We start from the raw sequence: 16,771 nt of genomic DNA, 5'->3' as shown, positions 1-16,771 counted from the left end.
CCCCTCAGCTTCAGTGCTGGGTCCTGGGGCTCCCTCGCTTTGCCTGAATGTGGGGTTGGGGGCTGCATCAGAGCCCCTGAATCCCGCGCCCTATCTTGGGGTCGGGTTCAGGGCTCGCAGAGAATTCGGAATCAGTCTCAGGGTAATACCCCCTTCCAAGCCCACGCTATAGCCTTAGAGGAAAAGGTGGATCCTCTCATGGAATTTCCGGAGTTTTGGGGGGAGGTTCATAGAATATAATGTATTGATCGAAGATTCCGTTTTCAAGGGATCTAGAAGATGTGTGTACACACAAGCAAGCCAGACAAAAATCTCCACACAGAGAAATGCACGTATACAGTTATGGACACACAGAAACACACGCACACAATTATGGACCCAGAAATACATGCAACTGTTTACACACAAAAACACCTGCGCTCAATTATGGACACAAATACATACAATTATAGACTCATAAAAATACACACAGAAATACACATACAAAAAGAGGAACACATCTATATGAATCTACACATTAAAAACCCACATGAAAAGGGGCTCAACATGCATATACACCAATGCATGACACCGAGCATTTGGACCCTATTCATCCTTCCATTTTTGCTGTCCCAAAGCCCCTTTGGGCACACAGACACAGCCAGGGCTTGCTCTCCAGTCATGCTCACCCTCTCTTCCCCAGCCCCCCCCCCCCAGATAAGGCAGTCCACATTTCTTTGTCATCGAGCATCTTTATTTTCTGTTACATAAAACACGGTTAACTGGGCAAGATGGGAAGTGTATCTTCCCGTTCCTGGAAGCCCAGGCTAGAGCCAAGAGGGGTGAGGGGGACACAGGACAACACAGGAGATAAAGGGCACTGGGGAGGGCATCAGCCCTCCCCACCCACTACTGAGTTAGCCCAAGACAAAGCATCATGCTACAAAGTCACCCCATTAACACATCCTTCCCAAGTCAGGACATTGCCTTACAAATGAGCTCCAAGACTATATAAATGACAAAAAAAAACTTGTTCAAATATACAATATTTGCCATTGTAGGAAAAGTCAGGGTGTACATATTCAACATAGCTGGACAGTAGGACACACAGGGGCCAGGGGAGGGGCAGGGAGTCTGGGAGCATCTCTGCAGTGCTACTCAGCAGAAGCGAACCCAGAGGCCTGCAGCTAGCTTGGGAATGCTCCCTGTCAGAAATAGGGGCTGATAGGCCTGAATATGGGGTGCCCAGGCCAAAGAAGGAGGACTTCTAGATTGCAGCACTTAGAATGCTTTGGAATAAATATATTATTTTTCCATTTAAATAGAAGCCAATGCCCTGGTCCCCGGACCCCAGTGCCTTCTCAGCGCAGCCTCAGGGATCCCAAAGGCTGCTAGCCAGAAGCAGCAGAGGCCTGGCGAGGAGCGGGGAGGGTTCGGCACTAGGTAGCAGACAAGCCAGTGAGCACAAAATAGGTAGTTTGGGGCGAGTAGGTAGTAGTGAGAGTCAAGTCCTTGCCGGTATGGGGGAGATGTTGGGTGTCTGACAGTGTTGGGACACGTCTGGGCTTCCTGGGAGTGGAGGCCCTCTGGGGCTGGGCACATAGGTAGTTTGGGGGTGCCTCTCCTGGAGGCCTGTGCTAGGTAGTATAACCGTGCCAGCGCAGAGGTGGCCGGCCAGGGGTTGGGGGTGTCTGTTGGGGGGGGTTCCTCGCAGGCAGAGGGGATCCCCAAGGGGACCCAGTCTAGGTGGCTGCTCAGTCCAAAAAAGCTGGGAGATGGAGTGGGTAATGGGGTAGATTGGGTGCAGGTTGGGGACTGGGGTTTTTTTTTTTTTTTTTTAACATTTTCTTTTTATTTATTTCACTTTTGTAAATAAAATCAGTCTCTAAAGATGATTTCCCGACTGTCTGGTGAAGCCAGAACCCCGGCTCCGGCCCTCATTCTTCCTCCTCTTCCTCCTCCTCCTCCTCGTCGTCGTCGGCCTCGTCGTCGTCCTCCTCGTCGTCGGCCTTGTCGGCGGCGGTGGCGGTGGCGGCTGCAGCGGCGGCGGGCACGGCGCCCTCGGGGGCAGCGGAAGCGGCCAGACCCTCATCCTTATGCTCCTTCTTCCACTTCATGCGGCGGTTCTGGAACCAGATCTTGATCTGGCGCTCGGTGAGGCAGAGCGCGTGGGCGATCTCGATGCGGCGGCGCCGCGTCAGGTAGCGGTTGAAGTGGAACTCCTTCTCCAGCTCCAGGGTCTGGTAGCGCGTGTAGGTCTGGCGGCCCCGCTTTCGGTCCGGCCCTGCGAGCAGACATACGGACACAGGGACACACGGACAGACAAGCCGACAGAAACACAGGACAGCGCGTTAGCCAGGACTCCATCCCACAGCGCGCACCTTCCTCCCGGCCCTGACACAGGCGCGAGTCCCCCTCCGCCCCGCGCCCCCAAACTGAGCTGGGGGAGGAGCGGGAGTGTTAGCCGGGAATGCTAGCGGGAGACCCCGACTACGGCGCCAGACGCGCAGGCAGCTCTGTGAGCAGCGAAGGCGTAGAATCCCAACGTTACAACCGCCCTTTCCAGCCGGCTAGGCTTCCACAATGTCCCGCTTTCCCCTGACAAAGGGAAATTGTAAATATAGAGTGTGGGCAAGTGGGAGACGCTGCGCTTTTGCTATTCAAAGGCGAGCCGGGCCGCTTCCCCGCCTAGTTAGGCAAGTGGGAGACCCTCTCCAGCGGCCCGCACTCCAGGGGCGCCTTCCCTCCCCAGCGGCCGGAGCCCCCATCCCGGGACCTTCCTAGGGCACTCCGTCTCGGTCTCCACTCCCACCCACCCATCCCGTCTTTAAATGGCCCCTGGCACAGGGGCGTGTGAGGGGCCCTAAAGGGTTTGGCTCTCTCTGCTTTTGAGAAAGAAAAGCCGGGCTGAAAGGAAAAGGAGGAGGGAGGGATTGAGAAGAAAGGGAGGAAGACAGAGAGAGAGGAGAAGAGCGAACAAACATGTTGAAATTCCAAGGCGAATGGAATTAAATAAATTTACGAGGATCGAACCCATTAATTGGGCCATAAAAAGTTTTATGAGCCTCATTTACATACAATGCTACGAGCTCTCCACGCTATGGCGCCTTGGCTCTAATTAAAACCAGAAAGGCAGAGCCGCCAGGAGTCACGGGGCCGCCGGCTGGCAGCCGCCTTGCTCCGCGCTCCGCGCCCCCAGCCCCGCGCCCCCAGCTCCCAGTCCGCCCGCCTACCCGGCCCGCCTAGCGGCTGCGCCTACCTGAAGACCGCATCCAGGGATAGATGCGGAAACTGGCCTCGGCCGGGCCGTGCAGCGCGCCTTCGTCTGCCTTGTCGCAGGCGCCTTTGGCGAGGTCACTGCAGAGCCCCGGGATGTTTTGGTCGTAGGAGGCGCAGGGCAGGTTGCCGTAGGCGTCGGCACCTAGGCCGTAGCCAGACGCGAAGGGGCTCTGATAGAGGGGGCTGTTGACATTGTACAAGCCCGGTACGGTCGAAGGGAAGGCGCCGGCGCCCGCCCCGTAGCCGCTTCTCTGCGAGTTGGGCGCAAAGGAGCAAGAAGTCGGCTCGGCATTTTGGAACAGAGAAGCCCCCGCCGTATATTTGCTAAAAAGCGCGTTCACATAATACGAAGAACTCATAATTTTGACCTGTGATTTGTTGTCCGGCAGCTTTCAGTGTCGGTTTTACGAGGTAGCGTGATATATGATAACATTACACCCCCAGATTTACACCAAACCCCATTTTCTTTTTGGACGGAGCTCGTCGCAGCACGTGACCGCCCACATGATCGCCTCCGCCAATCTCAGCAGCCCTCACAGGTGGTCTCGCTCCGCAGGGCCCGCGGCAGCCTAGAATGGAAGGGGAAGAGGCTCAAATATGTAGCCAACGAATATGCCCGCGCCCGGCCGGCCTGGCACGTCCTGCGAGAGAAGGACTCCCGAGGCTCCGCGAGCGTTCAGCCCGCCGCCAACCTGGACCCCCGGCCTACAGAGGCCGCGCGGAGCCGGCCGGGCGCAGTCCCCTCCTACATATTACCGGACGCTGGACCAAGTGTGCGGCTCCTCCCTGCCCCTCTTTCTGCCCACTGACCCAGCCCAGAGAGAGTCTCTGCGCTCTGAGTACCGGCCCACCCCACGGTGGCCGGGTGGGCAAGTCTCGGCTCTGGGCAAATTGACTCTTTCCCTGTGTCTCCCCCCTCCCAGGTCCAGTGGGCCAGAGGCCGACTTGGACTCCGATCCAGATGGGGCAGGCGCAGCATCGCTTTCAGCTGCAGCGAGAAAGCCACCGCAAACTGGAACCATGTGGTTGGAATAAAGTCAAGGTCTCCCAGCTTCCTTTCCTTAATCAGCGGCGTACTGTTTATCCGCCCTAAAGGAAACTGAAATATTTATCTATTAATGAGCCTCATTTGCCAGCAGATTTATTAACATGAGGTTCCCCTCCCTCCTCCTGGACACCGCTGGCCGGGCAGGCTCTGTGCGTTCTCTCCTGGGCACCTGGCTGGCCTTTGGCAGCCTAAGAAATGGCTGGACACTCTTTTGTCCTCTCTGCAACCCTTGGTTACCCCTTGCTCAAAAGAAACCAAGTCTCTTTCCCCCAGCTTGTTGGAACCTCAGGCCCACACCTTTCCAGGTGCCAGCAGTGTGGGTAGCTTTCACTGGGGCCACCCCTGGGCCTCAGCCAGCTCCTCATGGGCCTGGATGCCTACGAGCAATACATGCTTTAGAGCCAATTTGGAGAGGGGAGAGGGCTCAGGCGCCTGGGGACTGCAGCCCACTAGGGATCTCTGTTTCTTTTGGAGACCCCCCAAATAAATAGGGGGACCTTTCCCACCCAGCTCCAGAGGCTTCATGTTTCCCACGACTGCCTTTACCTTTCCAAGAATGGAGCACAAAGTAGTCTCATTCACTCCCACCCAGGGCCCCAACTCTCAGAGCTTACCTTCCAAAGCCTCCAACCTCTGAGCAAGGTCAGATCAGCAGAAGCCTCCGCTGCCCACCACTCCCTAGAGGGTGGTGGAGTGAACCCGTCCCCTAAACGCCTCATAAACTGCCCAGGCTGCGATGGAAGCCCAGCAGCCAGGTCAGTATGCCTTTTACTGCTCAGATCAATTGCACACCATAAACCCGACTTCACAATGGAATTGCCCCGGAAATTCTCCTCTGAATTATGGAGTTTGATTCCTCGTGTACAAAGCGCTTCCCATCACTTTCAGAGGGTCCAGGCCGCCCTTGTTCACTGCACGCTCTCGGGATCCCAGAAGCATAAAAGGTGGCAGGAGGGTTCATGCTCTGATGCAAGGGAGCCCCAGCTCTGGCCTGGTGGACTGCCTGGGAAGTGGGTGGGGAGGCAGGGGTTGTCTGGGCAGGTGGGTGCCTGGTGGTTTCCCCTGGGGGCACAGGGGCCACAGTGCAGCAATACCCGGGATGCCCTTTATGGAGGATCAGGGTGATAGTGTCTCCGCTGGAGAATGGTGGGGGTAAGACTGGGAAGGAAGAAAATACCAAATATTCCAAACAGCATTACTTTCTGGCAGGAAATAAAAACCTAAGAAAGTTAAAGGAAGACCAAACAAACAAGAAGACGCCTAGGAGATCAAAGGGGTGGAATTAGACAGCTTTAGACCAATAAATTGTTCCTCGGGTGACACAGAGCAAAATGCAAAGAGAAAGACCGGGCCCGCCGCCGCCGTCTGTCTAGACTGGGGCGGCTGGAGCAGCCGACAGCGATGGCGTTTAAAGTAGAACCTGCCCTAGAGGGGCGACCCGACAGAACGAGGGGGAGCGATTTGGGGAGCGCAGGAAAGAACATGTTCCCAGCCAAGAAGGCTGGGATCCCGGGCCACAGGCTCATCCCTGCCCAGGTTTTGTCCGGCGCAGGGCCAAGCCGTCCTGGCAGGACGCGCTGATCCTCCTCTTGGGCCAAAGCGGATCCAGATACTGCCGGCAAGGCCTCGGCCTTTCTGGGCCTAAGTCAGCCAACTGGGTCGACTCCCGCGGGTGCTGAAACCTCCCTTTCGTTTCTGAGCTTCTCTCTCCCCTCTTGCCTTCTGCAGCTGGGTTTTAAAACGAAAAGGCCAGAGAAAACTAGGCTCTCAATATGGCCTCTTTAATCGCGTGTCCTCGAGCCTCTGGTTTTCTACTTGTTTGGCTGAACAGACGCACATGCACTGGGTTATATGTGATAATATTCACAGAAAAACTCGATGACGCTTGACCTGGAGCAGGCACATGAAGGCGGGTTTCTAATCAGCTGAGCTGTCTTAGATAAAGACATTTTCCCAGCGCTCTCCTGGGGTCCTACCTACCAAGCAGAGTGTGTTTCCCCTACTTCTCGGTACCAAACAGTCCTCAATATTTAAATCCAGCTAAGAAGGTAAACCCAGCTCTGGGGCAGAGAATGGAGCCCGCCAGGAATCGGGCGGCTGGCGATTTCATTCTCCAAACGTTTCCACCCGCACCCCTCGCCGGCATGCGCGTCTTTTCTCCACCCAGTGCGCAGTGTTCCGTCGCGGCGCGGGGACGGATTCATCCTTGACGAGTGCAAAGGAGCTCTGGCTGCTGCAGGGTCGGGTCTGCGCGGCTCACAGGGAATCGTTCCCTGGCAGCCGAGCGGGGAGAGCCGCCTCCCAGCCACCGGCCGGCCAAGGGCAAGAGAGGCCCCGCGTGGCAGTCCGCGAGACCTCAGAGTTCCCAACCGGCCTGCACCTACCTGGGGCCTCCGTGATCGGTGGAGAGAAGTGGTCGCCACCGATCTGCTCCTTCGCCATTTATTTGTAGTTACATAAATCGAGCTTTGTATCTGCGGCTTGGATACACGGCCACGGGCGGTTCTTGGGGAAGCTGTAAAACCCCATTCATCAGAGGTTGTGAAATTTTATGTATCATATAAGGAAATATAATGAAGCCGTGTGTCTGTAATACCAACGTGTGTATATAAACAGAAAAGGGCGGGGGAGAGAGAGAGGGAGAGAGAAAGAGAGGCAGCAGAGATGTCAGCCAAAAACCCAGTCCCAGGTTTTACAGCGTGTACAGCGCGGAGATGCAGGTTGTAAACATTTTGTGGGCTTGGCGGAGATTATTACAGCCCAAATAAATGCACCGCGTGGCGTGTTCACAGGGCTCGGGTGTGCTTCGAAGTGTTCCCCGTTTGCTTTTGCGTTTTCCCTCTGAAACTATTCTGCACCCGGGGCTGATCCTCGCAGCCGCGCTCAGAGCCGCCTCTGGAAGGCTCAGAGGCATGTTCCCCCGCCCAGGGTCGAGGATGGGCTGCGCCTGGATTGGGGTTCCCTCCCTCCTCCCCCTCGCCTCCAGAGCAGGGGACGCCAGAGTAGCCTCCGTGTCTCCACTACCCAGGAAATTCGGCGGCAAGTGAAAGGAAGGGCGGCTTCACCACATGAGCTCCTATCCTGGAGCTGAGATAGTAACATAAAGATTTTAAATACCACATTTATTTTAGAATAACCAAAGCAGTTCCTGGTCTGTTCCCAGGGATTCCCCATCCTGCCAAACCAACACTAGTTACCAAGAATGCCTTTACGCCCAATCTTCGGCCGCCTAATTTTATTGTCATGTTTTAAAGGAGGCCTCGTCCCGGGAACCTGGCTCGCCTGCGGGTGCTAGCTCTCCCGACTCTGTACCGGGGCGCAGCCTTCGGGGCTATCCCGGGCCGCCGCAGGACCCTTGGCCACCGTGTATGCCCTCTGCACACCCTGGGGGGGGGGGGTACCAGGTCCACGGGCTGTAGGCCTTAGTCCTTGTGTCTGTCCGCCGGTAAGTCGCGTTCTCCGAGCGTCGTGATGCCCCGAGGCCTGTCCCAGGCTGGGAACGGTGACCCTAGATCTGTCCCCGCGCCTGGAGCTACTGCCCCGCAGCCGCCGGACAGCTACAGCCCCGCAGCGCTAGGCCCCGGGATGGAGGAGAAGGGGGCGGGAGCGGTGCAGGTCAGGCGAGCCCCCGCCACTTGCTTTTTGTTTCGCAGCGAGGCTTCAGGCCAGGCGTGAGCAGCGCCGAAAATATACGACCGCCGTTCGCTCAAATCTGGGGCTCCCATTCCAGAAAAGCTTGCATCAAGTCGACATCTTAGGAACTTCCCAGGGTCGCGGCGGCGGGAGATGGCGGCGCGGGCGCCTCTTGCGTGGAGCCATACTGCCATCTGCTGGCCGCACCTTGACAGTGCAGCCCAGCAGCCCGGCCTGAACTTCGTCAGCAGCTGCCGCGGGTCAGGCGTCCCACTCCCAAAGCTGGGCAAGGGCCCATCCCCGGCGGGTCGCACGGAGCCCGGAATCTACGCTGCCGAGAGGGCAGTGCCCATAAAAGAAAGCTGTTTCCGCAGCCGCCTTATCGGCGGTAGACAGAGCAAACAAATGAAAGGGCTTTGGTGGAAAATCTTAATTGGGGCTGGACAGTCGTAAACTCATTAAGGGCCAAATTCCAGACAGTTCGCAGACCCAGCCTTTATGGCACACCCTTACTGCCCATTCTTTGAAGTTCCTTCTGTCTGCAGCAACAGAGGGCGTCCCAACCTGGCGGCCGGCTGGGGGTGGGAGTGAGGGCACACCCCATTCCCGGGCACCCCGGTTCCCCTTCTCCACACCCAAACACAGATAACTTTGCAGAAATCGCGGGGGGTCGCAGGGGAAGGCGAGAAAAGAAAAAGGGGGAAGTGAGGCTGGACCCTCACCACATCTAGAAGGCGCACGGGCCTCCGAAGTTGTGGCCGTTCCCCCCGCAGCCCTTTACACCCCATAAAGGGTAACAGCCCTCATTTTCTTTTATGGCGCTTGGTGCTGGTCCGTTGCCTCGGCTCTGCCTCTGTCAGGACTTGTGCTTGGGAGGGGTGCGCGGGGCGGGACCCAGAAGCCCCCGGGTCGGACTGGCAGGACCCGAGGGTGCGGGGGCGCAGGCCTTCAGTCCCCGGAGAGCCCCCGACTGTCCGTGCCCCCTGACTGTCCGCGCCCACGTTGGGACCGCCGGGATCCATTTTCCCTCCTGGCGGACTCCTTCGGAGGCAGGTCTTCAGCTCTTGGTCCTGCCGCCTCCCTCCCCAGCTCCCATGCCCTGCCCGCCCCTCCCCGCCCGGGAAGAAGGCCCCCCCGCAGTCGCCATGGAGCAGGTTTGGGAAATTCTTGGGGCTCCGAGATGAAAGAGTGGCCGCTCCCAGCCATTGGCCAGCCATGCGCCAGCCATGCGCGACATCCCAGCCCGGCTTCTCTGAGGCCTCCCCGCCGTCCCGCAAACGGACACAAAGCGGGGAGCAGGGCCTCGCCGCCCCTTGTCCAGCCTTCCTCTGCTGCCTGCATCTCCAGGCAGCTGGCCTGGTAGGCAGAGCTGAGGCCTGCCCGGGCCTGGCTGCTTCAGGTTCTGGCTCCCGCAGGCCCGCCAGAGACAAAGCTGCGGTTCTGTCCTCTGTTTCAGCCGGCCCCCCACCCCAGACTGTACCCAGGCTCCCCTGCCCTGGAGAAGAAGGTGCAAAGAGCTGACCCGCAAAAATTAGAAAAGAATCAATATACTTTATTTGGCAAAAAGTTAAATATCATTTCAACACAACAATTTGGTCAGTAGGTCTTGAGGTAACTATTGCAAACTATACAGTGTAGGTTCAGCCTGATGGAAACCCCAGATTCATCAAGGATACAAATCTACGGTAGCCCAATGGCGGTTTCATAGTGTATAATTTATTATCAATAAAATTAACTCCATTACAATAAGCATTCATTTTCCCCCAACTAAAATTAAACGTAAACCATAGGTAGTAACCTTCTGCACATATGTATAGCTCCAAATTTTCTCACTGTTTGGTGCAAAAACAATATTCAAGCTTGTTTGATTACTTTTTCTTTAATATGTGGATTATATACATACAATGGACAAGACAGGTCTTTCAAGCATGTAGAGACTAAAATGCCCACACTTCAAAAATGGAGAAAACCATGAACTTACGCATCCCGGAGAATGCTTTCTTTCTTTCTTTTCTTTTTTTAAAATTGTATTTCATTGGGAAATCCTTACAGCTAGTTTACAATCAAAAGTTAACAGCCTAGCTATACAGAAGACATATTCCACTACAGAGCTATACTCTATGCAACTGCTTTCACCCCTCATAAACAACCTGAGTTCAAATCGAATTCTAGCTTTCACAATCACAATGGGTGCGTCACCCATCACAGAAGTTTGAGTCACAAAACATAATTACCACAATAAAACACAGTGTTCAAGTATCTGGGCAGATCTCTCTGCCACACAAAGAGCAAATTAAATTAACTACAGACTAAAAACTATACAGCTCACTGTCAACCGTTGTGCATTATAAAAAGGTAGTTTTTTTGTTTGTTTTAAGTCAGAACAGGTAGATTTTTTAAAATATATACAAGCTAGCACACACAGCCATCAACGCTAATGCCCCCCGCCCGCCCCCCTTTTCCCTCTTCTAGAAAACGGAAAGCTTACAATACCTCCTCCATCAAAGCAGCAGGCCAAGGAACCACCCTGAGCAGGGTTTGCCAGGGGGGGGATGAGGCCTGTATTTTAGAGCCACTCTGTGCAAGGTAGTGGAGGCTGGGGTTGGTGGGGGCAGGAGAAGGGGACGGGCAGCTCTCGCTCTCTAGATCGCGCGCTCTTTCCTAAACGAACCGCAGCTGGATCACTCATCTTTCGCTCGGTCCTTGTTGATTTTCTTCATCTTCATCCTGCGATTCTGGAACCAGATCTTGACCTGCCTCTCGGTGAGGTTGAGCAGTCTAGCCACCTCATACCTGCGGTCCCTGGTGAGGTACATGTTGAACAGAAATTCTTTCTCCAGTTCCAGTGTTTGGTGCTTCGTATAAGGACAGCGCTTCTTCCGCGTCGAGCGAGCGTGGAGCCAGTTGGCAGCCGGGTTACCTGCGGGTGGGGGAGAGAGAGGAGGGATTTAGGGGGAGAAGCAGCACACCCACCCCCTTCCACTGGGGGCTAGGAAAGCTCCTGGGGTCTTCAGCCAAAGTGCAGGACGCTGCTGAATGAGTTAGGGAAGGCAGCCGAGCCTCCGACACAATGGAACCCTGGCAGACAGACACAGGGACGGTCACTTACAATTGCACGCCGTAAAACCTCAGCTCCCCCCTCCCCTCTGAGGCCCTCCTTTCTCCTCCTCTGTCCTCCTGTCCCCTCCTCTCCTTCCTCCCACTCTCCGCACATTGTGTAAGAAGTGAAATTTGAAAACAGACCACTTTCTTGCCACACAGGGGAAACCACGCTGCCCTGTGTTCCTCAGCAATATTAATATTTTATTCTCCATCTCACGGACTCCCTCTGTCTCCCCTTCCCATCTTTCCTTCTACTATCCCCACTCCTTATTTTGACCTCCCTGGAAGGCCGTGGGAGCTGGGCAGGCCGGCAAGGCGCCCCTAGGCACCCCAAGGCCGTTGATCACTCCTCCGATTTATTTGAATAATCTAGCACGGGGACCCTCGAGTCCCGGTCGCCTGCAGCCACATCTTGGGCAGGATTTACGCCGCCACTGGCTGAAGCAAGAAGTGGAGGGAATCGGCCGTCTTCCCCAGCGTCCCGGGTCAGTCTGCCCCGGCTGCAGTTGCTGCCGCCGCTGCCGGACAATCTAGCCGCACAAAAGACTTTCTCTGCCGCGCTGCTTTCGAAGAGTCGCCCAAAGTATCTCTGTCTTGGTCCCGGGCAGCCAAGGACAGGGCCGGTGGGTCTTGGCTCATACCGCAGAACCTGCCCCGCCCCCTCTCTCGGCAGCAAACCGCCTCCCCTTCCCTGGAGCCCGGCGGGCCCGCTGGTCACTGCTTTCTGGACTTGGGGCCCCATCCGCGGCCTCCCAAACAGCAACTTCTGGCTCCCGGCCCTTGCTCAGGAGGCTCCCAGCGCGGGCGAACGCAGGCTCCGGAGAAAGCTGGCTGGCCGGCAGATCCGGGTGGCCGGCGTGGAGGCGGTGGCTGGTCTGGAGGGAGGAGACACTTACTGGGATCGATGGGGGGCTTGTCTCCGCCGCTCTCATTCTCGGGATTGTTTTCGGAGAAGGCGCCTTCGCTGGGCTGTTTTTCTCTATCAACTGGAGGAGAACCACAAGCATAGTCAGTCAGGGACAGAGTGTGAGTGTCAAGCGTGGGACAGTCACCCCTTCTGGCCGACAGCGGTTCAGGTTTAATGCCATAAGGCCGGCTGGAGGGCAAGCCCGCGAAGGAGAGCGCGCCCGGCGTGGGCTCCAGCCAGGAGCGCATGTACCTGCCGTCCGGCGCCGCCGCCGCCACGGGCGCCTGGGGGTGCACGTAGGGGTGGTGGTGATGGTGATGATACACGGTCGCGGGCACCGCGCTGGCGCCCGCCGCGTGCACCGGGTTCCACGAGGCGCCAAACACCGCTGCCTTGGACTGGAAGCTGCACGGGCTGAAGTCGGGGTGCTCCGCCAGCGCCGCGGCCTGCCTGGGGGTCTGGCCCAGAGCTCCCGGCGCGTAGCGGCCGGCGCCCAGCTCATCCGCCGCATCGGCGCCCAGCAGGAATGAGTCCACGTAGTAGTTGCCTAGGGCCCCGGTGGTGGCCATCGCCGTGCCCCGCGCCCGGCAGGCCCGGCCCGACCCGCGGAAATTATGAAACTGCAGATTTCATGTAACAACTTGGTGGCACCGGGGGGAAGTACAGTCACCTAATAAGTTGCCGGCGTCCGCGCCCCCATTGGCCGCGCGCGTCACGTGTCCGCCCGGCAGAACAATAACGCGTAAATCACTCCGCACGCTATTAATGGCCCGGTGTTTTGCAGTCATAATTTTTATAGCAAAAGCCATATGTTTTTATGCAAAGGGATCGCGGCGCTCCAGGATCGGGTTTGTTTTAATTGTGGCCAACGAAGATTAAAAGATCAAATCTGGCCTTGCGTCTGTACTCCCTCCCCTCCCACCGCCACCACCATACACAGACTTCTTAAGCGGACTATTTTATATCACAATTAATCACGCCATCAGCAAGGCGCGGGACCGCGTGCGAGTGCGGCCAGCGGAGCCCCTCACATAAAATTAGACAATAATTGAAGCCATAAAAAGACAGCCAAATCGCATTCTCGCTCTACTGTATTTAAATCTATATTTATGATATTTCATAAGGAGTTATTGTTTCAGAAGCCACACAGGCTGGGGGGAAGTTGGGAACGACCAACAGACTCGTTTGCCGCGTCGTGGCTCCCAGCTGTAAAAATTTACGAGGACTTGGAAAGGTTAAATTAGACTGTTGTGTTTGGTTGGCGAGCTCCCTGTAAATAATCCTTGCGGTCCCAGGAGATGCGAGTTTACCCGGGCCGGTCGAGAAAAGTCAAATTCAACGCAACATCCGTCCCAAACTGAGCCACCGCCGCCCCTGCCAGAGCGCGCTGGGCAGGGACAGGCCGCTGAGAAGGCAGCACCTATTGCGGACCCCCGGAATCTGCCCGACTGGAGCGCAGGGCGCCCGGGCAGCTCCCAAATTCGCCGCTGAGCCTCCAGCGAGGCCCCACCAAGAAGCGGCCAGAAAGGGAGTGGCCAGCCGTCCCTGAGGCTATGGGTTTGAGGACCGGGTTGTGCGGTGCACTCGACCCCAACCCCGCGCACACGCGCGCCCCGCTCGTCGTCAGCCCGGAATCACTATCCCCCAGCCCCCCGCGGACGCAGCAGGCTCCCCAGCCGGGTGTTCGCCCCTAACGCTGAGCTCTGCAAGCCTCGTCGCCTTCCCTGAACCTGAGCTGCGAAAAAACACGAGGCAGTATCAATGAAAGGCGAGTTCGCGGGCGAAAAGGCAGCCCCGCCTGAGATCCCGCGGCTCCAGAAGCTGCGAGGCCCGCACCGGCGCGGTTGGCCTCCCGGCCCCCCGTGTGAGTCCTTCAGGGCTCCTTCCTTCCTGCCCACTATCCCGGGCCCGCCGCGGTTACCCACCCGACCCCGCGGCTCGGCAGTTACAAGGCCCAAAGCGAGGCGCCGCAGCTCAAGTCCAGGGCTAGAAATTAAAACGGGGAGGAGCACAGGCCATTCACTTTTAATCCCATTCCTCAGCTTGGCCAAATTGAGGAAGGTATTTCTCACCCCTTAGAATCTTTAAGAGGTAAATTAAAAGGCCTCGGCCTGTATGTTAATTAGAAAAAAAAACAACCAAACCTACCCCAAACCCTAACAGAAAGAGGCGATTGCTAAAAGCGGGGTAATTAAATTCACGTGTGACTATGGTCCTTGCAAGAGTGTGTTTCTCATTAGCGCACTGCCCTGGCGGCAGGGGTGGGCGGGCGGCATCGGTCGCTTCCATCTTCTTTTTTGCCTTCGTCCTCCCCAACAGTTTCAGCAATCCCTCCAAACCCAGATACATCCCTGTCCCAGGCGGGGACCCTCAAATGCCAGGCTCCCCCCAAGAATGAGTCTGCGAAGCCGCGCAGAGAGCAGCTGGGTGCCCCTTCCCCGGCCCGCGCCGGAAGAGGGAAGTGGCCGACACAATGAACTCCGACGTGGCCGGTCCTGGCCGCTCGGCCCCCCTCCTCCCTAATATTTTCCTTTCCAAGTAAATTCCTCTGCCTTATCCCAACCCCCACCGCGGCCCAGGGTGTCCCAAATACCAACCTCTTAGGTTTTCATTAAGAAAAATTAAACCTAGAAGAAACCTTCACGCCTAATTGTAATTGTCTACTAACGGGCTGGATAGGCCTGGTTGCCTTTTCCATTTTTTGTAACCAGAGAAAACACCAATTATTAGTAGTATTTTTTGAAATAAAAAAGATGTTTCTTTAAATAGCCTTAGCCCCCCCCCCTCCCCAAATAGGACGGTTACTAAATAATTAGCAGACGTTGAGAATTAAGCAGTCCTTACTGGTGCTTAGAAAGGGGGGAAATCACAAAACTAAATATTATCCCTATTTAGCCCACAGGTTTGGGGAGAGAATATTCAGGCTTTTGTGTCTGCTTTTATTTTGTAACTGAAAGGGATTGTGTGTGCATAAAGAAACAATAAATGTGTGTAATTACAAAGTGCCTCATCTAGCCTGAGAGTTCAAAAACCTTGGCCTCCAAAACAAGTCCAGCACTAAGGTCCTGAAAATGTCTGAGAGGAACTGAGGCAAATGCCCAATGCCGGCCTTTCAGGAGGGCAGGCTGAACAGTGAAAACAGTTCCTGGGCTGCTGGAGCTGGGAAGGGAAGCACTGCTCGGTGGGCTTCAGCCTGAAGGTCCGCACACATGTGGGGGGATGTGGAGGGATGCAAGTTGTTTTCAGTTCGCCTGAGCGAGAATGGCCCCACTGGCTTCAAACCGTCGCCTACAACTTAAGAACATGGACTCAAGTTTGTGTCCCAACAGTTCTGGAATTTAGGATTCCTTTCCCTTGTTATTTGAAACAGACTGGCACTGCAAGGGTTCCCTTCTCTAGCATGTGTCCCCACAAGGATGCCATATCTAACATACTCTGAACCCGATAGCAGCCACTGGCAAGCAAGCAGCCAATCTTTGCCCTAGTGGGGCTCCCTTATCTCGGTTAAAGCCAGAGCCTGGACCCGCAGGCCAGAGCGCCGAGGAAGCTTCCTGGCAGTTCCCTGTGTGTCACTCCACTGAGCCTGGCTGGGCCTCAGCCCAGGTCTCGGCCTCAGCTCCCTAGTGACGTTGGCGAAGGCCTCCTTGTCCTCAGAATGGGCACACAAAAATGCCGCGAATGCCCCCTAATCAGATCTCCTATGCTGCCGTGGAGTAGGAACTGCCAGGCCGCCGCCATCCGGTCGTGATCGTAACCGAGGCCTTGTCTGCGCCTCCGCACACCAGGCCCAGACCCACAGCCTTCAACAGCCGCGCCCCTGGAGCCCTTCCTCAGCCGATTAGGACCTCTACTTGAACGCACATAGAAAAATAAAACACCCCACCCCCGCTCTGCCCAAGCAAGCCCTGGATCTCTCCTGGTTTCCTCTCAAAGGAATAGTTGGGGAAGAGAGGAGGTAGAGATAGAAAAAAACTGGACATAGACTGAAGGTGAAAGAAAAGGAAAGAAAAAGAGGCAGGAATAAAGAAGAAAGAAAAAAAAAGAGGAAGGAAGGAGGGTAGGAAAGAAGGAAGAAAAAGTCAAAGGCAATTCTTGGGAGTAGAGAGCGGTTAACAGAGAGAAGGGTAAATAACAAGGCCAAGATCCTAACCCTGTCAGCCCTGCCTCTCCTCTGAGTCTCCACTGGCAAAAAAAATCTTTCCTAATCTCCTACCCAGGATTGGGGCTGGAGGTGTCCCAGCCTTGCAGGAGAATGGCAGAGTTCCTAGCCAGGCACAGGCCTGGAGCAGGGGAGGCCCAGGATGGAAGGTGCGCCCCTGACCTTGAATGGCCCGGGGCCCAGAATTCCTACCACGCCCCTGGCGTCCGCGAAGGAGCAGCTAACCTGAGTGTACCTGCCCCAGGCCAGGTGGGGGTAAGGGGTGAGGCCAGCAGCCTGGCAGGGCGCTGAGAAGGAGGCAGGGTCGAGGCTCCTGCGCGGGATAAGCCGAGGTTGCCACCGCAGGCCTGGCACGACCAGGACCTGGATGCCCCGCCCGGTCCAGCCCCCGCGCGCACAGGTACCTGGAGACGATTTCAACTGAAGTAATGAAGGCAGTGTCGTGCTGTCGAGAGAAAGGTGGATCCCAACAACAGGAAACTACCTAAATCACCGACCAGTTCTGATGCTGCCCGCGCGGAGCTGCCTCGCCCGGCGCCGCCGCCGCCGCCGCAGTTACTGCCGCCGCCACCGCCGCGGGAGAACCCTGCGATCGCGCCCGGCCCCTCGCCAACCTGCGCCCGCCGCTGCCGTTGCGTGCCCCGGGCTGACGCTAAGGCATCAC

General features: G+C 56.4%; 2 protein-coding genes across 3 annotated transcripts; both read right to left on the bottom strand.

The window, feature by feature from the left end:
• Positions 1-721: 721 nt before the first annotated feature.
• Positions 722-6,852, bottom strand: HOXA7 (homeobox A7). 2 transcript variants are annotated; one of them, XM_057733414.1, is made up of 4 exons: positions 6,691-6,852; positions 3,239-3,827; positions 2,796-2,864; positions 722-2,263 (listed from the first exon to the last, which is right to left on the bottom strand). In XM_057733414.1, the coding sequence occupies exons 2-4, from the start codon at positions 3,615-3,617 to the stop codon at positions 1,917-1,919; spliced, it is 795 nt and encodes a 264-aa protein (XP_057589397.1). In that variant the 5' UTR covers positions 3,618-3,827; positions 6,691-6,852; the 3' UTR covers positions 722-1,916. The 2 variants fall into 2 exon arrangements, with proteins under 2 accessions (XP_057589397.1, XP_057589398.1); XM_057733415.1 differs by lacking the exon at positions 2,796-2,864.
• A 2,620-nt stretch (positions 6,853-9,472) lies between these two features.
• HOXA9 (homeobox A9) lies at positions 9,473-16,318 on the bottom strand. Its single transcript, XM_057731436.1, has 2 exons — positions 11,938-16,318; positions 9,473-10,859 (listed from the first exon to the last, which is right to left on the bottom strand). Exons 1-2 carry the CDS (start codon positions 12,515-12,517, stop codon positions 10,621-10,623), a joined length of 819 nt encoding a protein of 272 aa, XP_057587419.1. The 5' UTR covers positions 12,518-16,318; the 3' UTR covers positions 9,473-10,620.
• Positions 16,319-16,771: the final 453 nt, after the last annotated feature.

Source organism: Hippopotamus amphibius, chromosome 4 (genome assembly GCF_030028045.1).
Source record: "Hippopotamus amphibius kiboko isolate mHipAmp2 chromosome 4, mHipAmp2.hap2, whole genome shotgun sequence".
Classification (NCBI taxonomy): Eukaryota; Metazoa; Chordata; class Mammalia; order Artiodactyla; family Hippopotamidae; genus Hippopotamus; species Hippopotamus amphibius.
This window is presented reverse-complemented; position numbering and strand designations above follow the sequence as displayed.

Bases quoted from the DNA above. Each gene is read 5' to 3' on its own strand.
- HOXA7 (XM_057733414.1), bottom strand. From the start codon at position 3,617: ATGAGTTCTTCGTATTATGTGAACGCGCTTTTTAGCAAATATACGGCG. The intron at 2,865-3,238 runs GTAGGCGCAGCC...CTTTCTCAAAAG, and splicing joins TCCCTGGATGCGGTCTTCAG to CAGAGAGAGCCAAACCCTTT. The intron at 2,264-2,795 runs GTGGGTGGGAGT...GTCTGCTCGCAG, and splicing joins GCCATTTAAAGACGGGATGG to GGCCGGACCGAAAGCGGGGC.
- HOXA9 (XM_057731436.1), bottom strand. From the start codon at position 12,517: ATGGCCACCACCGGGGCCCTAGGCAACTACTACGTGGACTCATTCCTG. The intron at 10,860-11,937 runs GTAAGTGTCTCC...CCCCACCCGCAG, and splicing joins CAAGCCCCCCATCGATCCCA to GTAACCCGGCTGCCAACTGG.